This window comes from Notamacropus eugenii, chromosome 1 (genome assembly GCF_028372415.1).
Source record: "Notamacropus eugenii isolate mMacEug1 chromosome 1, mMacEug1.pri_v2, whole genome shotgun sequence".
Classification (NCBI taxonomy): Eukaryota; Metazoa; Chordata; class Mammalia; order Diprotodontia; family Macropodidae; genus Notamacropus; species Notamacropus eugenii.
In genome coordinates this window covers 501099483-501124116 of record NC_092872.1, presented here as the reverse complement: position 1 = coordinate 501124116, position 24634 = coordinate 501099483, and the positions used below count along the sequence as shown (strand labels likewise).

The 24634-nt window shown below is 38.0% G+C and overlaps 1 protein-coding gene and 1 pseudogene across 6 annotated transcripts; one reads left to right on the top strand and one right to left on the bottom strand.

Annotated features, from left to right (window-relative positions):
• Positions 1-2095: 2095 nt before the first annotated feature.
• Positions 2096-3103, bottom strand: LOC140518596 (elongation factor 1-alpha 1 pseudogene; annotated as a pseudogene).
• A 2079-nt stretch (positions 3104-5182) lies between these two features.
• Positions 5183-15485, top strand: MTG2 (mitochondrial ribosome associated GTPase 2). Of its 6 annotated transcripts, none has more exons than XM_072633366.1 (7): positions 5183-5347; positions 8625-8834; positions 11396-11543; positions 12421-12536; positions 13210-13428; positions 13745-13883; positions 14961-15485. In XM_072633366.1, exons 1-7 carry the CDS (start codon positions 5198-5200, stop codon positions 15353-15355), a joined length of 1377 nt encoding a protein of 458 aa, XP_072489467.1. In that variant the 5' UTR covers positions 5183-5197; the 3' UTR covers positions 15356-15485. The 6 variants fall into 6 exon arrangements, with proteins under 6 accessions (XP_072489467.1, XP_072489472.1, XP_072489470.1 ...); XM_072633371.1 differs by having other exon boundaries at positions 14487-15485; XM_072633369.1 differs by having other exon boundaries at positions 5345-5672.
• Positions 15486-24634: the final 9149 nt, after the last annotated feature.

Here is a 24634-nt window from a genome sequence, read left to right as displayed (position 1 = left end):
ATTATGTGATTACCAGTTTAGAGAGATCCTAGAGAAAGACCTCAAGTGGGCCTTAGGAAGCATTACTAACAACAAAGCTAATGGAGGTGATGGAATTCCAGATGAGCTATTTAAAATCCTAAAAGATAATGTTGTTAAAGTGCTGTACACAATATGTCAACAAATTTGGAAAAACCGACAGTGGCTACTGGATTGGAAATGATCAGTTTACATCCCAATCCTAAAGAAGGGTGATGCAAAGAATGTCCAAATTACCAAATAATTGCTCTCATTTCACATGATAGCAAGGTTATGCTTAAGATTCTCCAAGCTAGATAGTCTTCAGTAATATGTGAACTCAGAATTATTAGAAGAGAAGGCTGTGTTTTGTCAATGGAAGACCCTGGGCCCAAAAGGGACCCAAAATGAAACAGTTTGATTACAGGTGTTTATAACCTGACAAGATCTTGCAAGCAGGCCAGAGTTCTCAGCTGCTCCAAGAGGAGTAGAAAATAGGTGAGATATTCATGGTCTCTAGAGGCTTGTGTAGACAAAATAAGCCAGGGAGCAGGATGTTTGGAAAGTCCCAAGTTTGCAACTGCTGCTCAAGGTTGTTTTTGAGTCAGTCAAGGCTGATTCTGTGGTTTCTGGCAGCTATAAGCAATCTCCAAATTCAGCTAGAATTCATTTGCAAAGGATCACTGGTATATCAAGAAGCCCTGGGCTTCAGAAGTCCTTTTGATTGGCTGGTTGTGTTTCTCCATTGTTTAGCTCCCCTGTGAAAAAGGAAAGCTCTGACACATCTAACAGATTAATATAGTCATTACAGAGCCCATGTTCACATTTTCAAAGAGGCAGAGGAACTAGAGACCAAATTGCTAATACTTATTGGATTAGGGGAAAAGCAAGGGAGTTCCAGGGGGAAAAAAGAGACAAATTTTCTTCTGCTTCACTGACTACACTAAAGCCTTTCATTGTGTGGATCACAACAAAATGTGGCAAGTCCTCAAAAAGACAGAAGTATCAGATCATCTTATTTGTCTACTGAGGAACCTGTATGTGGGCCAAGAAGCAAATTAGAACCAAACATGGAACTGATTGGCTTAAGATAGGAGGAGGAGTACAACCATGTTGCACATTATTTATTTATTAATTTAAAACAATAATCAATAATAATAACTTTAAATATTAATTTTTAAAATGTTTACTCTATTTATTTAATTTATATGCAGAATATAGCATGAGAAATGCCAGGCTGGATGAATCAAAAGCTGGAGTTGCCAGGAGAAATATCAACAATCTCTGATATGCATGGCAAAAAGTGAAGAGGAATTAAGAAGCCTCTTGATGAAGGTGAAAGAGGAGAATGTAAAAGCTGGCTTGAGGTTAATATTAAAAAAACACACACACTAAGGTCTTGACTACTCGTACCATCACTTCCTGGCAAATAGAGGGAGAAGAAATGGAAACAGTGTCAGATTTTATATTCTTTTTTTTTTTTTGCATTAAACTGTTTTAATAGTCTCAAAATTCTGCTACCGATTAGATTTTTGGTTGTTTACATTTAAAAATTACTGATTTCAAAAACTAATAATTTAAAACTGCCATGAAACAAATGGTCCACAAAAACATTCCTTTCTTCCTGAAGCTTTTACGATCCATTGTAATCATTAACCAGTTTTTTACTATTAAATTTAGATGGCCAATTTAGACAAATAGTTCTGAGACCATTCTTTCACCTCTCATTAAGACTGAGGTGGCAGATGTTGTACAGAATATTCATTTAGGATTCTGGGCCTTCTGGGCAGATTTTGTGACCTTGCCAGCTCCGGAAGCCTTCTTGTCAACTGCCTTGATGGTACCAACTACAACGGCCTGCCTCATATCATGAACAGCAGAATGACCCAGAGGAAGATAATCCAAAAGCTCTCTACACACATGGGCTTGCCTGGAACAATATCAACGATGGCAGCATTCAGAAATTTAAGGCCATCTTCCAGCTTCTGACCAGAACCATAATCAATCTTATCCTTCAGTTCAACAAACTTGCAAGCGATGTGAGCAGTGTAACAATCCAGAACCAATGCACAGCCAGCACTGATTTGGCCTGGATGATTCAGGATAATGACCTATGGTGTGAAGCCATAGGTGAGTCCTTCCTGCTATCGCCAACCATAGTACCATGGTGGACATTTTTGACAAGGAAACCAACATTATTCCTAGGCAAAGCCTCACTCATAGCTTCATGGTACATTTCAATAGACTTTACTTTAGTTGTAACATTGACTGGGGCAAAGGTAACTATCATGCCTGATTTTAGAATACCAGTTTCCACTCAGTCAACAGGTATAGTACCAATACCACTAATCTTGTAGACATCTTGGAGGGGTAGAAGAAAGAGTTTGTTAGTTGGATGAGTTGGTGACAGGATGCAATGCAAAGCTTCAAACAGTGTAATTCCATTAGCATTGCTATTCCTTATGAGTGACTTTCCATCCTTTGAACCAAGGCATATTAGAGCTTGGCTCCAGCATTTTGTAACCATTCCAACCAGAATTTGGCACAAAAGCTACCATGTCAGGGTTGTAGCCAATTTTCTTAATATAGTTACTGACTTCCTTGCCAATTTCTTCATATCTCTTCTGGCTGCAGGGGGGCTAAGTGGAATTCATTTTGTTTATGCTAAAAATCAGTTATTTCATACCTAGTGTGTAAGTCATAAGGGCATGCTCACAGGTCAACCCATTCTTTGAGATATCAGCTTCATATTCACCACCATCAGCAGCAATAATCAGGATAACATAATCAGCCTGAGATGTGCCTGTAATCATGTTCTTGATAAAGTCTTTGTATCCTGTAACATCAATAATGATCACATAATGTTTGTTGGTCTCAAATTTCCACATGGAGTGATACCACATTCACATTCAGCCTTTAGCTTCTCCAAGACCCAGGAATATTTGAAGGACCCCTTTCCTGTCTCATCATTCTTCTTCTTGAACTTCTCAGTGGTTCTCTTATCAATTTTACCACATTTGTAAATGAAATGGTCAGTAGTGGTGAACTTGCCAGAGTCTACATGTCCTAGGATGACAACGTGAATGTGAGTTTTTTCCTTGCCCATTTTTGTGGAGGTTTAGTGATGGTTTTCACAGCATCTGTGTTCTGGTAGCAAACCTCTTGCATAAAAAGCCAGCTTTTATACTCTTGGGCTCAAATTCACTGCAGATGGCAAATGTAGCCATGAAATTAAAAGACTCTTATTCCTTGGAAGGAAAGCTATGGCAAATCTGCACAGCATACTAAAAAGTAGAGACATCACCTTGCTGATAAAGGTCCATATAGTCAAAGTAATGGTTTTTCCAGTAGTAATGTATAGCTGTGAGAATTGGACTATAAGGAAAGCTAAGCATTGCAGAATTAGAATTTTTGAATTGTGCTAGAGAAGACTTTTGAGAGTACCTTGAACAGCATAGAGATCAAATCAGTCAATATTTAAAGAAACTACTTCTGGTTATTTACTGGAGGATCAAATACTGAAGCTGAAGCTTAAATATTTTGTCCATCTAATGAGATGATGGGAGTCATTGGAAAAGACCCTGATGTTGGGAAAGATTGAAGGCAAAAGGCAAAGAGGACAGCAGGAGATAAGATAGATAGTATCATGGAAATAATGAACATGAACTTGGACAGACTTTGAGAGATAGTGGAGGACAAGAGTCAGACATGACTGCACAACAAAAATGGTGGAAACAAAATATTGCAAGAAGTTTATGCTAACTTGGTTGATATTATACAGTATAAAGGATAAAAGACTGTTGACTTTGTACTCAGAGTAGAGAATCATCTATAAAGATTACAACTGAGAGGTGTGATAGAATCCAAGAAAGATTGCTTAGCCTAAAACAAGTACATTATTCAGTAGTATAACACAATCTGGGATCTGCCCAGGATTATCTCTACTCTGCAGAAACAGAAGTCACTCCCAGACACCAGAAGTAACTTCATTTCCCACTGGAGTGGTACTCCCCTGGATTTTGCCATCATGCCCCAGGAACCTCATTGTCCCACCCAACCACTTCAACCCTGAACCTCACCTCTTTTGATGGGATAGGGTGGAGATGGAGAACTCCTTCCAGAACTTTCATTTAAAGAGGGCTCCCAGGCCAGCCATCTCTTCATTTCCCACGTGGTTGTACTCCTAGAGATTCTGCCATCATGCCCTTGTGCTGAGTACCTTAATCTCACCTTTTCAGTTTCCTCTTATGTATTATTTCCCCTCATTAGACTGCAAGGTCCATGAGCAATTATGTTTTCTTCTCACTTAAAAAAAAATTTCCCAGTACCTAGCATGTCTGGCACATTGTAGGCACTTTAAATTTATTGACTGACTCACTGAGGTGAGCTCCTTCTAAGAGAAGAGCCTAAGTCCAGGTAAGCGTTCTTGACTGTAGAAGCAAAGCAACAAGTATAGTCAAATGGTTTTGGTGAGGAGACCCCAAGGCCCTTCCCTGACCAAGGGGCCCATAACAATTCTTGCTTTGCTTGCCAGCCAGTGTCATCACAAATTCCCAGAAGCAAGCTCACTAAATATTAACCTGGGTCCCCTGAGCAGACTTTCAGGACTGGGAGTTCATCAGAGAAAGATGAAGAACAGTCCTTTCAAGGGGCTTCCCATCTGATGTGGCCAGGGTTGTGACTTTGACACATATGATTTAAGTTCATCTTTCATGAGTGAGTACCCGAAGCTTGGAGCCTGGGGGGGAAGTGGGAGTGCTGGCTAAGACTCACACCTACACAAAGACACACTCACAGACACACATAGATACAGACACACAGCACACACTGAGACACACTGACACAGACTCCACACGCACACAGACATGCACACTCACAGACCGACACGTAAAGACACAGACACACTCACAGACACGTATATACAGACATACTCATAGATATACAGAGACACACAGACAGCACACATTGGGACAGACACACAGATATGCACACTCACACCGACACACAGACACACAGACACACAGACACACAGACACACAGACACACAGACACACACACACACACACACACACACACACACACACACACACACACACACACACACACACACACACACACACACACACACACACACACACAGAGCTCTGGAAGCGGGGAACCGCCGAAAACGCGGGAATTGGAGGAAGCAAAGACTTCGAGCATGCGCATTGGGACTGGGGTTGAAGGAGCCCCGGGGACTGAGGCAGGATGGAGGGCGGAGCTGGGGAAGTTGCGGGAAGACCAGAGGGAGGGGAGGGGCCCGTGGCTGAGGGAAGCCGGAAGTAGCACCGGAAGTTTACCCCGAAGCGAAGTAAGTGTTTTTTCGCTGGGAAGCGAGGAACCTTTTGGGAGGGAAGTCGACGCTGGGCCGGGGTGGGGAGACTCGTGGCGGGCGGCCCGGCCGCTCCTCCCTCCCCTCCCCCAAGGCAGGGCTAGGCTGGGGTTCTTGGAGAAGCGGCCCTGGGCCCCCAGCCTTCGGCCGCCGTCAGGGTCGGCACGAGGGGGTCGTTTCTTCCCCGAGCCCCCGTGACGAGCTGGGCCTTGTGCCGGGCACTGAGGGGGCATCCGGAGGGGTCTGAGACCCAGGCCGGGCCCCCACGCGCGTCTCGGGCTGGTTGGGGAGGTTAGCCGGCGACGTGAGTAAGCCAATGGGCCGTGGTCTGGGAAGATGAGGGAGAGAAAGTGCTTTGACGTCCTGTGAGGGATGCCAGCCTTCCAGGCTCGGGGGAGGCGCGTTGCAAGGGCACCGACCCTGGGACATGGGCAAGGATGATTATTCCTGGAGTCGGAGTTTTCAGAGCTGGAGAGGACTTCAGAGTTCTACAGATACAGAAACCGAGGCCCAGAGAAGTTAAATGATTTTCCAGGTCACAGTTAGAGCTGGCACTGTAACAGTGATCCGACTCAGGCCAACGCACTTTTTAATGTACGAGCACGTGTTTTGAATGGAATTACAGTGCAGGAAACTGTTGATGCTGTGCTCAGGTGGAGTTCGGATGCGATGTTTGACGTATTTAGGGGGTTTCCGGTAGCCTGCCTTAGAGCACTTTATGAAGAGCAAGCGAATTCAAATGTTTTAGTCACTCCTTTGATTTAGCTTTGGGCAGTCAGGCATTTATTAAGCACTTACTGTACTTGGCGTTGTGCTAAGCCCTGGGGAGATGCAGAAAGGAAAAAACACACACAGGGTTTCTGCTCTCAAAGAGTTCCCATCATAATGGGATATACAAAATGCAAATATCTATGTGCATACTAGATATATTCGGTCTAAAAGAGAGTCATTAGGAGGTGGGGAGGGAGAATGAGACCAGGAAGGGTTTCTTAGGATAAGTGGAATTTGATTCAGATCAAAGACCCGTAGCCTTAGAAACTAGTCCTTTCTCCAGACCAAAAAGTGTAAGTATCAGAAAATCCAAGTCTTCTGGTGCCTATTCCAGTGTGCTTTATTCTACTGTCCTTTCTCGTGTGCCTCCACCTTCCCCTTCCCCATTTCTTGCTTTTGCTTAGAAATTTGATTGTATTCAGGAACCCCCAAATCTTTTATTTCTTAATCTTTTAATTTATAAAGTATAGAAAGTATTGGTAGTCTCCTGAGTGCCCACATCCATCAGCTGTTTCCGTATATTTTTCTTTGAAACAATGTATAACTAGATCTGCAAATAAAGACAGTTGCCTGAGAAGATTGAGAAGGGATAAATGTATGGTTAAAAGTAACTAAAATACGCCAGTGATTCCTTAAATTGGACAACTTTTACGTGTTCAGTATCCATATGTGTGAGGGAATAGTCTTTGCCTTTAGTTTTGAAATATCAGTGGCTTGCAAGTTAGTCTACTTCACTGCAGTGAAGATAGAAGAGTTAGCTTGTGGTGGATCCAGAAAGATTTTGATAAGTTAGCCCAGTAGGCTGAATTTTATAAGGTCCCAGTTTAATAAGGATATTCTAAATAGAGGTTTTGAAATTCCACTCTTTTAAAAAAAATCTTTGCAAATACAGGATGGGGGTGGGCAGATGGCAATTTATAGGTTTTTAGTGGATTTTTGGTTCAGTGTGAGTAGTGATAGAATAGTTGAAAAAAGTTAATGTGATCTTTGGCTGCATTCACAGAAACATAGTATCCAAAATCAGGGATGTAATAGTTCTGCTGAGTATTGTGTTCAGTTTTGGGTGCCACATTTTAGGAAGGAAATTGACAAACTGTGGGAGGGCATATCCAGAGGAAGGCAATAAGAATGGCTGTGCAATACAGTGGAAAGAGCTCTGAAATTTAAAAATTTGAGTTTAAATCCTGCCTGTGATGCTTACTACCTGTGTCCTTGGGAGAGTCATTTAATCCCTGGGCCTGTTTTCTCATTTTTAAAATAAGGATTGACCTCTTAGGTCCTTTCTCGTTCTAGATATGATGATGAGATGACCAAAAAAAAACCATACCCTAAGAGGACAGGTTGAAGAAACTAGAGGTGTTTAGCATGGAGTAGAGAAGACTTGGGAGGGACTTAATCATTATTTTCTGGTATTTGAAAGATTGTTGCCTGGCAAAGAAATTGGTTTTTCTTGTTTTGGTCATGACTCCAAAGGATGAAACTAGGAGTAGTAAACTCCAGAGATGCAGATTTTGATTCAGTGTAGTGGAAGAATTCCTAACAATTATTATAGTTGTCTAATCAAGATATTGGGATGTGGTAAATTCCCATACTTGAATGTCTTCAAGTGGGACCCATAGTAACACTTGTAGAATACAGCAGATGGGGTTTCTGTTAAAGTATGGTTTGAACTAGATGGACTTCTGAAATCCTCTCAATCTATTAAATTCTATGTATCATGTATGTTATTGTTGTTTAGAATTACTATTAGAAAAGTAAGGTCAGGAATGAAGGGAAGCTAGGTGGTGCAGTAGATGGAGAACCAGCCTTGGAGTCAGGAGGACCTAAGTTCAAATCTGTCACAGAAACTTAACTATCTGTGTGACCCTGAACAAGCCACTTAATCCTATTTGCCTCAGTTTCTTATCTATGAAATGAACTAGAGAAAGAAATGGCAAACCATTTCAATGTCTTTGCCCAAAAAACCCCCAGATGAGGTCATGGGCCACAGAGATTTAGACATGACTGAAATGACTCAAACAACAACAGAAAAGGTCAGGAATGCCCTTCGACCAGGAAGCAGTATATCCAGAGTGGCTGGGATTCAGGAGACTAATTCTAGTCTCAAATCTATCATTAACTGATAGTGTGACCTTAGACACACCACTTCACACCTGGGTCTTGTTTTCCTCATCTATAAATTTTCCAGGGTATTGAGGAAGGAGGACACCAAATGATCTCTGAGGTCTCTTCAGTTCTAAAATTCTATGTATTTTAAACTCTGGATACTAAATGAGGAACCCACTGATAGATACTTTGATATCCTAGCTTAGTTTTATAAATATCTCTGATTTTTTAAAAACAGATTCATTGCAAGTTTTGTGCATCAAAAAATTTCAGAGTTGGAAGGGATTGATTGTAGATCCTTATTGTTTTGGGTTTACTATTTGGGTGTCTGAATTCCATAACAAACTAAAGATTTGACTTATGAAATCAACTCATTTAGGTGAGCATGCTACCTTCAAGGCTTGTCCCCACTCTAACAAGAGCTATGTTGAAAGGGAAGTGGCCCTGGATTCCAGCAGCAGACTCTCTTCTTGACCCCCGCTTCCTAATTCAGCAACAGGCTTTTCCAAGATCTCTCTTCCTTAGCTGTGTACAATGTTCAAATCATCGGGAACCTAAACAGAAAAGAAACCTTTCTGAGAAAAAGCTGGTAAGAACTAAACATAAAATTCATAACCCCTTTGCTAAGTGTATTGTGTTGAATACCGTTTTCAAGCTTGATATTTAAATGCTGCCATTAGCTTCCATTGTAGAAGCTAATTGTAGAAGATGAGAACTGCTGTTTGGGAGGAATTTTTTCTCAGTCTTGTTCTTATTGATCCCAATTATTGTAATGTGGTCACAGTTATTCAGGGAATATATTTTTGAAGCTAATGAAAGTGATGTTATAGAGAATATTTGGAAAATAATAAAAGGACATCTGTACACTCACCAGTTATAGTCATATACATTCCTTTCTTTAAAAAAAATTAAGCACATTTATTTTTCATGATTCTCTTCTTAAATCTTTTGGAATGTGAACTAATCATTGGCTGAAATTAACAAAAAGTTTCCTTATATTTTTGTTTTCTGCTAAGTGAGGAGATTGTAGATTAAAATTATTAGGGCCAACCACATTTTATATGAAAATAAGATTTAATATCCATTTAAGCCAAAATCTAGCTGAAATTCTGCATAGTTCCCACCTGTTTGTCAGTTCTGCATTTTAAATCTGGATTATTATGAAGGAAATTGTATAATCTGTACGTACATACTGCTAGCCAGTTGAATTCTTTTTCTGAACTAATTATTAATCATTGTTGACTGCACTGAAAATATATTGATTTCTTGTGGCAGTAATTCGTAGTTTTTCCATGTGGTGGTGCCAAAGAAATTTAAAAGACTTTCTAAAGAAAATTACATTTGTGAAAAAAGTGAATACATGATGAAGAGGCTTTGAATGTATTATGGAGAGAACTTTTATGATGGTCAAGATTTGCAGCAAATTATTATTATGTGCACACTGTATGAGGCCAGGTTTTTTTTTTAGCTCAAAGACAGTTGATCTGAAATCTATTTTTTAAATATCTTAAACATTTTTAAGCATTTTAAGCACAGATTTATGGTATTGAGGAGCTGATGCCCACATTTTATTATGGTATTGTTCTTAAATCCTAACAAAAACTAAGTATCACTTTCATTTGTTCTCAATGGTTAGATAACTAACTGCTCCTCACTTGATCTCCTTTTTCAGAGAAAGTCACTACTAGAAAAGAGGTTTAAATACAGCACTACATTTTTTTTAAATCTGATTTTCCGGTCAGAAAGCATACTATTCTCAAAATATCCCTTCTGCTTATGGGAAAGAGTGACATGTATTTGAAGAAATTTACCTCATTTTTTTTGCCCTTTTAAATTTTTTAATCATAATTTTGTTATCTTGATAGAGACCTGTTCTTCCAAGATTGTGTTCCTAAATAAATAACAATGGCACATTTACATATTACTTTATAGTTTGTAAGGCAGTTTTCTCACAAAATCCTCTGAGATAGCATTATCTCCATTTTACACATAAGGAAACTGAGGACCAAAGAGGTTACATAACTTGCCCTATAGTCACACAGTTAGTATTAGAATTTGAATTCAAAACCTTTCAACTTTAAAATCTATGCTTTTTCTCACTCTAGGCTGCCTAGATGAATAATTTAGCAAGAGATCTTATTTTTAAAAGTTTAGGGAGTAGTTCTTTTTCTGTTTTTAGGTTAGATATCTTGAGTTTGTTATTAAAAAATTAATAATATAAACTAAAATACTTCAACACTTCAAGAACTCCCCAGTTAGATGATTTTTATAAGTTTCTGTAGCCTAACCTCTCTCCCTTTCTTCTCCTCCCCAAAACAAATGAACCCAGTCCTTACTTGGTGTTCAACATTCTAGGAATGAGCTTCTCTATATTAGGTTTTATTTGGAGGGCAGACACACCATTGATCTGGACATCTGTTCTCAAAGCTTAAGGTCTGCCAAAATTTGGCATAGTCTTTGAGAACCCAGAGTTACTTCCATACCACAGAGGAGGACTTTATTAAAGAACTAAGCACTTATTAACATATTTCATTTGTAATGTGGATTCTTTATTTTAATTTGCCTTTTGAAATCAATGTCTTATGACATTTGAGTGGTTACAGCTGAAAGAGGCTGGATTTGGAATAAAAGGATCTGGATCTCAATCTTGACTATGCCACTTGCTACTATGTGACCTTGGACAAGTTAAAATTTCTCTTGGGCACTCTTGTTTTGACTAGCTAGCCAATGATATCCCTTGCGGCTCTTAATCCAATGTTACCCTGAAATGGAAATCATGAGTGATTAACAACATTAGTAGGATTAACTTTTTAAAAAAACAAATGTATGATTGAAAAGGAAGTAGCTTTATTATATGAACTGAATGAGGGATGCAGAGTGATTAAGTGCTTCACTGGCATCCACAAAACATAAAAAACTAGAGGAAATGTAGAAAGATACATACAAGAATTTCATAGGATCAGAAGGTATTGATGGGTTTGTGGTCCATAGAATTGAGGGGATCTGTTGAAATATTAAAGTGTTTATAAATTGGAAGGATAATTTTTTAAATATAATGTGTGTATATTTATATACATGTAATATATGTACAATAAATCTGTTGAAAGATTAAAAATGTATTAGTAATGAAAAATGACCTTTGCCTTGTAGAAACGGTATTTTGTGGATCATCGAAGAGTGTTTGTGACTGGAGGCAGTGGAGGCAATGGAATGAGTTGTTTTCATAGTGAGCCCAGAAAAGAATATGGTGGACCTGATGGAGGAGATGGGGGAGATGGCGGCCATGTTATTCTGAAAGGTAAATTGGTCTTTCTTGTTGGGAAGGATCTCTTGTTTCAATAAAGAGTTAAAAGCTACTACTTCCTCCAAAGATAAATTGGAATTTTATAAGTAATTTGGTGGACATATTTTATTAAATCAATATATGCTTTCATACTTTAAAACTACAAAGAAAAACTATTTTCATGGGTTATCTGAAGGCAATAAAGAGGTTTTTTTCCTTATTAAGTCATATTAGCTTAGTAACTTCTGCTAGACATGTACTTAGAGAAGATTTATGTATGTTGTGTGTCACTCCATTTATCTAGAGCACCCACTGGTGCTCTGCCTAAAGAGATTGTAAATTTTAATTTCTGAAGCGTTTTTTTGTTTTGGTTCCTTTCTCCTAAAGACCAGCCTTAACCCCATATTACTCTGGCCCCTGAACGAACCTTGCTTGGTCATTTTTTTGGGCTCTGATTGTCTTAGAATGCATGTAAATAGCAGTTGTTTCTGTTTTGGCCAGAAACCCTGAGGATCTTCCCCTCCTAGATCTATTTTTTTTTTTAAGACACCATTCTTTACTTTATTTTTTAAAAATCTTAGTCACTGAATGGGCACTGCCTCAGTCAAAGTGAAACCTATTAAAAACCTTAGCTTGAAAGGCTAAGGTACCCCTGCATCCTGGACCATCTCCAGAGGAGAAAGTAGGCTTTGGCTTTGCACAACCTTCTTGTGCATGTGATGGCATCACATCCCTGATGTCGTGGTCCTCTTGGAGGAGGAAGAACAAACAGTATCTAGCTGAAGTTTTTGTTCTGTTTTGTTTTTGGCTGGACCATGGAAAACTCATGGAACCTCTTGATTTTTAAAAATCAAGTCTAAAATAATTTAATGATCGTTGGTTTAATTTTTAGTTGACAAGCACGTCAGATCATTGTCTTCAGTCCTTTCAGTGTATCGGGGGTTTGATGGAGAGCCTGGTGGAAGCAAAAACTGTTACGGGCGTAATGGAGAGTGCCTGTACGTTAGAGTAAGTTGTGTTTTTGTTGTTGCTTGTCAGACTAGATTCCTACAGTTCCGCAGCTTAACTTGGAGTTTATACGTGAGGTCTTGGAACAAAAACGGGCAAAAATACATCCGCTCTTCAGGCTAGAAAAGTTCAGTGCTGAAGGGAGGCTTTTCTCTTAAGAAAAAAACAAAAAAAAGCAAACCTCTCCTCCACCCCCAATTTATTTTTCTTCATATTCATATCGAACCATCAGTGATAGTCTCTGTACATTAGGAAACAAATTTTAATTTGAATATATTATGGCTTTTTTTTTTTTGATGATAGTGCGCTTCTCTTTTCTCTCAATGTTTTTTCCTTTGTGTTCTCTCTTCTACAACTTCAGCTTATTTTCTACTTCATAAAAGTTTTTAAAAGTCTTAAGTTACTCTTTGTAATTCTAACAGTCTTATACAACCTCTTCTAAGTTCAGTTCTTTGAGGATAAGTACTGTCTTTTCAATATACTTTATAACTGCAGCTCTGAGCACAGTGAACCTTTAACGAAAGCATTACAGAATCTAATTAATAAGCCTAAAACTTTTGTCCTTTTTTGGCTTTGTGCTTATCTAATTCTTTGCCTAGGGAAGAAATTCAGAATAAACCCACAATGGTTGTATAAAGGATATAAATCTATGAATCCTTTCCTTATTTTTAAGGTTCCCCCAGGCACTCTGGTTAAAGAGGAAAATGAAATTGTAGCTGATCTTTCTCAGCCAGGTGATGAATATGTTGCAGCTTTGGGGGGAGCTGGAGGAAAAGGCAATCGCTTTTTTTTGGCTAATGACAATCGAGCTCCGGTAACTTGTACCCCTGGGCAACGGGGTCAAGAAAGAGTACTGTATTTGGAACTGAAGACTATGGCTCATGCAGGAATGGTAAGTACCGATTCCTTCATCTTTTTTTGTCTCAAGTTCACAGTGTTTCCTTAACTGGGAATAAAATACATTTTAAAAACAACATATTAGAAGAATGCATTTATAAGGACTTATTAATTTTCAAGTAATAATAAGAAATTGAGATTCCTTTTGTTTTTTAGCCCCTGTGTTGTTGAGTTTAATATTAGTACACGTCATTCATCAAAATTAGTTTCCATTTAGAAATTCTTCTTTTGATCCTGGTTAGTTTCAGTAATTTAAAAGTGTAAAGAAATTTTCATAGAATCATATGACTATTTAAACATTTTTCTTATAGGTGGGATTCCCCAATGCTGGAAAATCGTCACTTCTTAGAGCGATTTCCAATGCAAAACCTGCTGTGGCTTCTTATCCGTTTACTACTTTAAATCCCCATGTAGGTATTGTTCACTACGAAGGCTACCAACAAGTGGCAGGTAAATTTTCTAACACACACTTGAGATTAGGATGATTTTTAAAATAATGGTTAATTCAGGAAAATGTGGGTGTGATATCTGGTTAGGTGCAATTGAATTTAGTTTCCTATTTAAAATGTTAAAAAAAAGTTTTTTGCTCAAAATGTTCTGATAATGCTATCATTATAGATTTTAGGGGGAGTGATTTTTCATTATTAACCTGTCACCTTACTGTTAAGAAAATTTTCATTTGAATTTCAGTGATGAAATTATTTCTACTACTTTTATTCTTTGTGCTGTGTTTTTCACAGCAGTATCAGTCATGTGGACCACATGTGATAAAAACTTTTCCTGTGCCATTTAAGAGCGAAAAAAAATTTATTTTAGGAGATGATGTTCTTGTTAAAATTACCAGTAAGCCTGCTGGTAATGTTATTTATGTAGTTCTCTGTATTTCCAAAGTGCTATGCAATAATTCCTAAGTTATTTATAGCATACAGAAAGCTATTTTTCTCTTTAATAATTTTGTAGACTAGAATTTGTCAGGTATCACGTGATATTTTGGCCCAATATATATTGCCCCCCCAAGTTTTTTAAAAATTAATTTTTATCTTTTGTATTTAGATTATCTGCATCTCCCAGTATTTCCCTTCCCTCACAGTGAGGCATCCCTCATAATAAAGAATAAAGAAGAGGAAAAAAAGAGTTCAGCAAAACTAACCAACATATTGGAAAAGGCTGATATCTTATACAGTGTTTCACACTCCTTGTTCCTCACTATTGCAAAGAAGCAAGTAGAACTGCAAAATTTATCTTGCCCAAATATTTCAAAGCATTTTTCATGAAGGAAAATTAGATGTACCTCCATAGACATTGACTGACTGAAATATTGAGGTATTAAAGGAACCTTTTCAAGTTCAAGTAGTGAGTTGAATGAGAAAGTCATGATAAAACCCAGTATTTTTGACCACCAGAATTCCTATATATGGTCATGTTTTCACTCAACCAAAAGTTTGCACAGATGAACTGGAGGCGATCTTAATCACATATGTTGTTTGCTGATCATACTTTTTTGCTCTTTTTTTTTTTAAATTGTAGTAGCTGACATTCCTGGTATAATAAGAGGAGCTCATCAAAACAGAGGCTTAGGTTTTGCTTTTCTGAGACACATCGAACGATGCCGCTTTCTGTTGTTTGTGGTGGATCTCTCGATAGCAGAACCATGGACTCAGCTTGAGGATTTAAAATATGAGTTAGAGAAATATGAAGAAGGCTTGTCAGAGCGACCGCATGCAGTCATTGGAAATAAGATTGACCTTCCTCAATCTAAAGTCAATTTTCCCCAACTTCAGGCTCGATTAGAACAAAAGGTCATCCCCTTGTCAGCATTGACTGGAGAGAACCTAGAGGAATTGCTGTTGCATTTGAAAGAATTGTATGATGATTATGTAGAGACTGAGTGCAAACAGGGGCGGGAGCCACTGAATTGGTAGTGATTGAAGCTAAATAAGCATTGGTTTTTTACCCTAAAACTGTTGGAAAGTTGAAAGTGGGAATAAGTGTGAGAGCATCAAGGGCAGTGAAAGTGAGGACTACTGCATCAATAAAATGTAATTAATTTGTTGTGTATGTGTGATCTTTGTGTAAGAGAGAGTAGTTTATAAATCATTTAATTTAGTAGGTTGTTACCCTTCACTGGTCAGGCAGGGGCTTATTCTCAAGTGGCACATGATCCTCTAATGATCCTTATACCTTCTGGCCTAGGAAGTGCCGAATCTGCACTAGATTTCCTTGTGTGACAGCATATTGCCCTGCCACCTGACACCCAGCCTGCTTACCAATGCTTAATGCATCAGTCAGCCTTGTTGGTTAATTTGCTGAGATTGGACTCATTTGTGTTAATTAACAGCTGTAATTAGCAAGAGGAGACACATTGCTGATTGATGTTATAAAATACTGCTTGGGAGTGCAGATACTCACTAGTGAGTTTAAAATGTACATAGAGGTTTAATTTTTTTTTTCTATTTATTTCAGTAGTTTATCACAATAGAAACCTTTTTACAAAGGCCATTGGAGTAACCTTTACCCAGTTAACTGGCTTACTTTCAGTGTCAAATTAAGAAGCATCAAATTTTAGAGATCCTAAAAATTATCAACAAAATATTCCACATGTACTACTGGAGTGGTAGGAATCAGGAGCACTTTTGCATACATTTCTGTTCTGATGTAATTTAATGCAAAGGATATAAATGCAGTATGATTTTTTTCATACTTGGAACTACTGAAAAATTTTGTAAACCAGTCCATTTCTGTCTGTTTGCAAAACAGACTGCTGTGTCCTATTGAGCTGAATGCTGAAAAAGAACCGTGGAATGTACTTTATGAGATGAATGCATCATGTATCCTGAGAAAGTGTTGCCTTCTGACTCAGAACTTCTGTACTTCAAGCAGAGTATTAATTAATGTGACACTAGATAATATAATTGCTGACTTCAATTTCATAATATTAATATGACAAAGTAAAAAGGCCAATATGATTTTCCTTGTATGTAAAGAATGCATTGCTATTCATGAATGTTTTGCTGGAAATTGTGAAAGGTCTTAGTTACACCTTTGAGGGATCATGAGCTTGCCAAAGTCTGCTTAATCCTAACTAATACAGAAAACTATAATTTCCTCATAGGTGATGATCCAAAGTCAATTATTAATGATAGCTGAGAGAATCTTTCACTCGTATACTACTAAGTGAAGGCAAATGTTCTCTAAAAAATAACTCTTAAGTGTTTGTGGTTTAATTACTATATACCTACAGATACATTAGCTCCCAAATATTTTACTATGAGTCAAGCCTGATCATAATTTTTAGTGGCAACAAGTTGCTAATTGTAGCAACAAGTTATCATTCTAATCTACTCATCTTCAATCTAGTTGTCTAGTAAAATGTAATTGGCCACTTTTTCCTCAAATGGAAGCCATACTCTTGAGTAGGCAGAGACTTCCAGAGAAGTTTGTAAAGCCATGAGATTCGGAGCCAAGGAAACAAAAAGCAGAAGCTAATGGGAATTCGTGAAGGAAAGGAATAAGATATGATTCTTTGGGGAATTAAGGCATGTTGTAGAGCAAGAGAAATATATATCTTTAAAAGTATAAAGAGGTTGCAGTTTGATAAAATGGGATCCCTGATGGTTAAGGAAATAACAACTGTCTAGATATTTGGATTAATTTTATTTTGTGTATACGTAATGTCAAAGTTGCCTTGAATGATAAGCTAGCTTCAAGAGTCTCCAGAAATGATTTTGTTTTTGATGTAGCTCCATCTATCTATGACTAGGGAGAGTCTTGAAGTTTTATTTTAATGTCTTATAATTTCAAAGGTTCCTCTGTTTTAGAAGCTAGAGATGGGTTTTTATATCCATTTACTTTTTCTTTCTAGGTACCACAAAGGATTTTCGTAGAGTAAAATAAAATATGAGCTTATGTTAATTAACATTAGCCTTTCATCTTTACAGAATAGGGCCCAGGCCTGCATTTGCAATTTGGGAAGAAAAACAGCCAGCCAGGATAGCTTTGTCTCTTTTCCCTCTCTTCTGAATGAATGTGATTTTACCTGCCAGTGTTTAAAATACCTGCTTTATTCCACCCCAAAAATGTGTTGGTCTATTCCAGATTCATTTGATATGCTTTGGATTTTGTTATATAATTTTCCAATTATCCTTTGATGAAATTTCACTTACTTTCTTCTAACTATAGACAGTAACTTCAAATGGTTTTCCTGTTAACTCATACTCTCTAGCAATCAGACTTAGTGATGAAAAATGACTTTTTTCCTTCCTTCTTCTGTCAATGGAACACAAATATGCCATACTTGGAAGAGAGGTACATATCTTTCTGTGATTCTACAAAGTGATTTTGCATTTAATAGTCACACATCAAAGCAATGGTTGAACATTTCTAAAAGAGTGTCAGTAGCAATAGCAACAGCTGAATAAAGTAGCAATTTCCAGAAGCCACTTTACGTACTGTGGTCAACTGCATAGTTTATAGGAGCAATTACATTGTGCTTCAATAAAGCCTGTTCTTAGTTTAGAAGAGTCAAAAATTGGTGCTTTACTGTAGTATGGAAAATTCCAGATAATCTTATTTACTTATCTTTATGAAACTTTTCTGCATCACTGAATCATTTTTCATAATTTTAAAAATTGCTTTTCTCCATGTTCTACCCTTGTTTAGAAACCTAAAGCTGAAATCAATTTCCTCATGTAATGTCCTTTTTTTTTTAAAGTAAATGGTTTCCCCCTCCCCCACAAATATTAGGACAATGCAATTCTCTACATACGTTGGCATATACTTTTATTGTACATATTCCTTAAAAACTCCCAGGTACCACAGAAATTAGTTATGTTCATTCAGTAAACTGCTTCAAGGCAGTTTCATTCCAGCCATGGTGACTTAACTTCCACTACCTGTCAGTAAGACCTGTGTTATCTTCTTTTAGATTTTTGACTTGGGGGAGAGGGAACCTAAGAAAAATAGGCATGGACTACTCTACACTTTCACTGATGTTTAATAAATCAATTCTTTAATAAAATTAAACATTTATTAACTGCATTCTATGTGCATATCCTTGTGCTAGGAGTTAGGAAAACTACAAAGTTGTGATACTGTAAGATCTCTGCTCTAAGATATTGCAGTTGAGGCCTGGGGGAATGTGACATGCATGTGTATGTGGGAAGATTAGTAAGGGAACCAAGGAAGGCCATGGAGGAGATAATTTTGAATTAGGCTGTAAAGGATGACTAAGATTTCAGAAACCAAAGGGTGAGGGAGGAGTAAAGTATAGGAATAGCATGGACACCAATGGTATGGGTAGGAAAGGACAAAAAGGTGTATGATGGATAGCAAGTAGTACAGTTTGGCTAGAAGGGGAGAGTATATGGAAAGAAATAATATGAGATGAACATAGAAAGATAGAATGGTGCTAAATCATAATAAAGCAGTTTGAAAACCATGAGAATTTGAATTCCTCAGTACACTGAAGACGTTCAAGATTATTTATGAAAATCATTATTCTATCATGTTATCCTAAATTGCCAAATAATTTAGAGAACAAAGCAGATGTTAGCCTTAGCTTTTTCAGATGTACCAAAATAATAACATGAATAAAAAAGTCTTCCAAGTAAAATAAAGTGATAAAGTTCCTTCCCAACACTGATTTGATTCCTATCTACCAGCTTTTATCAAAACTTTGACCTTGTAAATCTTTTTAATTAGTTAGAATACAGAGTTAAATACTTTTCTATATACTGGTATCGATGTGTTTTCCTTCACCCCAATTTGAAACTGATATTTGTCACCTTGCAACAACCATGCTATTGTCTTCCAGTAGAGCTAATCCCAGCATGGTTCTAATTTTATGTCTCCCTATATTCTCTCCTTGTTCTGACTTTTTGAGCTTTCATTTATCCTAAAGGCATATGATGTCATTGTGTCTGCCCCACTGCTGTTTGCAAGGCTATTCCTTCAACATGTTACGTATTTCATTTTATAACCTGACCAAAAGGAACCAAGCCATTCTGCAACCAAACTCATTTAAGATAGTTAAATAAAAGCTAGAAAAGGAGCCAGAAAGAGGATTATTAGATAATCTTTTATCTGTAATTGCAGTTATCAAGGACTCGTGTAATCATAACGTATAAAATCATGGAGGATGTTTTGCATGGAGTTCAAATGATAGGTTCTCTTTTTCAAGCAGTAGACTGGTTTGATTCAAGCCCCAGGGGGCCTCAAAGAAAGTCATAGCCACCCAATGGAGACCAGTCTCATAATTCACAGAGTAAAAAATCAAATTGTTAAGGAATGCCAATTACCCCAACTGTGATATACTCTTGGATGGACAGCCTCTTATCAGTACATCTGGAGAGCAAGGAATAGTTTACCTGTTAGATCTATGGAGAAGGGAAGAATTTATGACCAAACAAGAGACAGACAATATTATGAAATGCAAAATGTATGATTTTGATTATATGAAGTTGAAAAGTTTTTGCACAAACCCAATGCAAACAAGATTACAAGGGAAGCAGAAAGCTTGGAAACAATTTTTACAACCAGTGTCTGATAAAGACCTCATTTCTAAAATATATAGAGAACTGAGTTGAATTTATAAGAATACAAGTCATTCTCCAGTTGACAAATGGTCAAGGGATATGAACAGTTTTCAGAGGCAGTTTTCAGAGGAAGAAGTTAAAGCTATCTATAGTCATATGAAAAAGTGCTCTAAATCATTGTTGATTAGGGAAATGTAAATCAAAACAACTCCGAGGTACCACATCACACCTATCAGATGAGCTAACATGACAAAACAGGAAAATAATAAATGTTGGAGAAGATGTGGAAAAACTAACACTAATGCATTTTTAGTAGAGTTGTGGACTGATCTAACCATTCTGGAGAACAGCTTGGAACTATGCTCAAAGGGCTATAAAACTGCATACCCTGTGACCACTTGTAGGTCTGTATCTCAAAGAGATCATAAAAGATAGATCATAAAAATGGAAAAAAGGACTTACATGTACAAGAAATATTTATAGCTGTTCTTTTTGTGGTGGCAAAGAATTACAGATTGAGGGGATGTCTATCAATTGGGGAATGGCTGAACAGGTTGTAGCATATGAATGTAATGGAATAATATGGTGCCATAAGAAATGATGAGCAGGCAGACTTCAGAAAAACCTGGGAAGACTTATTTGCACTGCGGCTGAGTGAAGCGAGCAGAACCAGGAGAACGCTGTACACACGAAGAGTCACATTGTGCAATGACTGACTTTGATAGACTTATCTCTTCTCAGCAATGCAGGGATCTAAGACAACTCCAGAAGACTCATGATGGAAAATGCTGTCCATATCCAGAGAAAGAACTTTGGAGTCTGAATGCAGATGGAAGCATACTATTTGCTCTCCTTTTCTGTTGTTGTTTTGTTTCTTCTTTCTTGTGGTTCCTCCCATTAGGTCTAATTCTTCTTTACATCATGACTTATGTGAAAATATGTTCAGTATGACTTATTAGTAGGGCCTATATCAGATTGCATACTGTATTGGAGAGAGAGGAGGAGAAGAAAGGGGAAAAATTTTAAAACTCAAAATCTTGTGGAAGTGAATGTTGAAAACCAAAAATAAATTTAATTATATAAAAAATATATCATTGCATAGGTACTACAGATGGACAATGAGCTGGGACTAGAATTGAGCAGGGGGAAGACAACAGACTGGATGTGCAGCAAATTGTGCAGCCCTTTCAACAATCCCAAGCTACTATACTTCTTAACACAGAAATCCATTTTTTAAACACTTAATGTGGCACCAAATCATGAAATACCATAGTGTTCAAAGAATCAAAAGTTAGGGGGGGTCATCTTCAGTCATCCTGATCTGTATCTTGCCATTGGACCCAGATGACTCCAGAGGAGAAAGTGAGATTGGTAACCCTGCACAGCCCTCCCTCACTGGAATCCAATCTGTGGAATGTTAAAACACCTAGAAGACAATTTCCAGCACTTTGGGTAGAACCGCAAGTGAGATTATAGAGAAGGATATAAGAATCTCGCAGTTTCTGAAGTCATAGTTAGGTTGATATCTTTCCAATGGAAGGGAATCCTCACATTGATGAAATCACAAATAGCCAGCACCAGCTCACAGATTGGGTCTGTGCCACAGCTGCCAGTATCTCAGAAGCATGCTTCTTTACAGGCAATGTTTTCTGCCTCCTCCTTAGCTCCTCTCAGCATCAACTCTCCTGGCTTGAGTTGCCATCCTCTCTAGAATTTGGTAGCTGTTAGATTCTTCTCCCCATGGTCTTCTCTTTGGGTGAAATGTACATAGAGCCAGAGGACCTGATTTTGAATCTTGTCTCTATCATTCATTAGTGGTGATACCTGGCAAATTATTTCTCTACTCTAGGCCTGTCTCATCTTTAAATGAGAGAAGTGGGCTAGGTGAACTCTGAGGTTCCTTCCAACTTTAAGTCAATGACAAGATATATTTCTTTCAGTTTCCTTCCATCTAATGGTTCTTACTGACACCTAGCTTTCTCCTAGAGTTATCACATCTCTTGGTACCCTCTCCAATACAGTTTCCTTTTTTCATATTGCCTGATACACAGGGCCAGAAAGAGGAAAGCATATTCATTGTTTCTCAGTGCCCTATCTAGATTATCCCTTTGCCATCATCATTCAGTGACTAGCTTTCTTCCTTAAAAATTCTCCTTGCAAATCCTTATTGCTGTCATCTATGCACCTGCAGTTATCTGTCCTTCCCCCCATGGCTCATACTCTTCCTCTCTATGTCTTGCCCCTTTGAACACCTTAGCCTCAAAATTCCTTAACCTCCTCAATGCCTGATGACCTCTGTCTCTAATTTCCAATCACATGATAGGGATATTTATAACTTGATCTCCAACCTCCATGAATATACAATTTGCTGCAGGTGCATGAATTTCTAGTTTCAGTTTTGCATTGAAATTTTGAAGTATGTATAAGAGTAAGTTAATCAGAGGAGTCTTTGGTCAATTGGATGAGTTCCTCAATGAATCGGGTGAGATTATGGAGTATGGCCATTGTTTGGAGGCATCTGAAAGGAGCCTCCCGATGGAGTGTGGGCATACACATTGGTGCCTTGCTGAGATGAGACAGGAACACTGAGATAATTGGTGCATAAGCCCCCACTGGTTCAAATTAGCAGTCAAACAGTAGGTACAATTAGCTCTTAGTAAAAGATGGCATAGTAAGAACAGTGGCTACAAAACATGCCCGACAAAACCCTGAGACAGAATACCTCACTAACACAGCATGTGTGGGGAGAATAGGCACAAACAGAGTACAATGCAAGTGAGGGCACACAGAGGAGACACACACAGCCAGCACAGCTCATGACTCTAGAATTTTAAGGCCTCTCTGAAACTCAACTCTCAGTGTCCAAGGCCAGCTTTCTTGAATTTATATCTGGATTTCTACTTAACCCACCTCTATCTATGACTGTGTGGAGAGCGTATGCCTGTCCATGATTAATGGCTGCTGTCTGGACTCTCCAGAATCTATGAATGTTCAAAATGCTGGATTGAGTGTCTCCTGGGCAAACAGCTCTGACACTAGATACTATGGCTGGTAGGAAGAGGAGAGAAAATCCTCTCCTCCCTCCCAAAAAGTGAAGAGCTTGGATCTACCTAGATTACTGACTGCTTCCTACCCATATTGCCTCATGAAATGCCTGGACTGTATCTTTAAAGAGTGATCTTAGGTATGGCCAACTATTGTTCATCCAAAGATGTTGTTCTTTTATGACTCAGAGACAGATGTTAATGTTTCATAAATGGAACTGTTAACATCTTGTCAACACATTAACACCTCATCATCTATAATTCTATCCTGTGACCACATCAACTGAGCTGGGGGATAGGATTAGGAGGGGAACCAAATATTACCTCTCTAACACATATAAACTGTCAAATTCCATAAATAAAAATAATACTAACTTAAACCAGATTTTTTTTTTGCACAGTTACTTAAAGAGAGAATACAACTGACTCATTTTCAGAACAATACCATGAATCCACAAATTCCAGAAGAAAGAAGTTTGGGTCAAATCAGCATCTGCCTTGCAAGGGAAAACCCTAGCTGATCTCCCTTTCAGTTCAATATTCTGTGGTCCTATGACTTTATGAAAGTAGCAGCTAGGGAATTATTTTCCAGTGGCACAATGAATAATGAGAGATGAGGTTAAAGAAACTTGTCAATATGTGTCAAGTTATGGAATGCATCTATAAACATTTCTTTCCCTAATGGGAGCAAGGTTTCATCGAATGAACTAGATGATCTCACCAAGTTCCATTCAAGTTTTGAAACTCTGCCCCAAGAGGTTCTGAGCTAGACTGAAATTACATGTGATGTGAAACCATGTATGATGTAAGTGGTTTGTCAATAAGTACCTTAATTTGATAGAGCAATGCATCTTACTAACTAATACTTACTAACTTACTTACTAAGCCCTGCTCTTACTAACTATGTAGCTTTGAGCAAATCACTGTCCTCTGGATCTTGCTCTTCTCATTTACAAATGGGAGGGTGGAAATTGGATTCAGTGAACTTTAAGGTCCTTCTAGCACTAATCTGTGTTCCATTCTAATAGTCTATGAGAACTTGGTTCAGGTTCTTTTTTAGGAATCAGTTAAACATCTAAATGAGATCCATCTTTCTAAATAGCTCTATGGACTAAAGGGTTTAAGTTTTGTTGCTGTTATTGTTTCCAAAGAAATGAGAAGATTTCTTCCCTTCTGAGTGTGATCAGCTGGGGAAAGGCTGTTCAAATTTGGACAACCAATCAGAGTCAATTATCACCTGACTGGTCTGGTGTTTCTAGCAAAGGATCAAGAACCATTATGACCTGGCAGGGTTGGGTATGGTGTGGGTAGATTTTTTTTTTATTTCTGTCTGTTGTTCTAATAGATGGAGTCAGTTCCAGCTATCCAGATATGGTAGATAAAATGAGGACTTATCCCACTGATCTGTAGTTATCAGTCATTCTTTCCAGCACTAGTCTGGGACAAGAAGACAGTGGCAGGTAACCTTATTTTGATCAATGATATAACCAAATCTATTGTCTGGGTTAGACTGTGAAGGTTGAAAAGGACTTGACTGGTTCATCACATAATTTCCTGTTAAGCTTCTAGGCACCAAACCTTGTAAGAAACTTCTTAGAAGCACAAGGCTAAGTGTCTCATGCAC

Excerpts from the sequence above, each read along its gene's own strand:
- MTG2 (XM_072633366.1), top strand. The coding sequence starts at position 5,198 with ATGCGCATTGGGACTGGGGTTGAAGGAGCCCCGGGGACTGAGGCAGGA. Across the intron at positions 12,537-13,209 it reads GAGAGTGCCTGTACGTTAGA|GTTCCCCCAGGCACTCTGGT; the intron begins GTAAGTTGTGTT and ends CTTATTTTTAAG. Across the intron at positions 13,429-13,744 it reads CTATGGCTCATGCAGGAATG|GTGGGATTCCCCAATGCTGG; the intron begins GTAAGTACCGAT and ends TTTTTCTTATAG.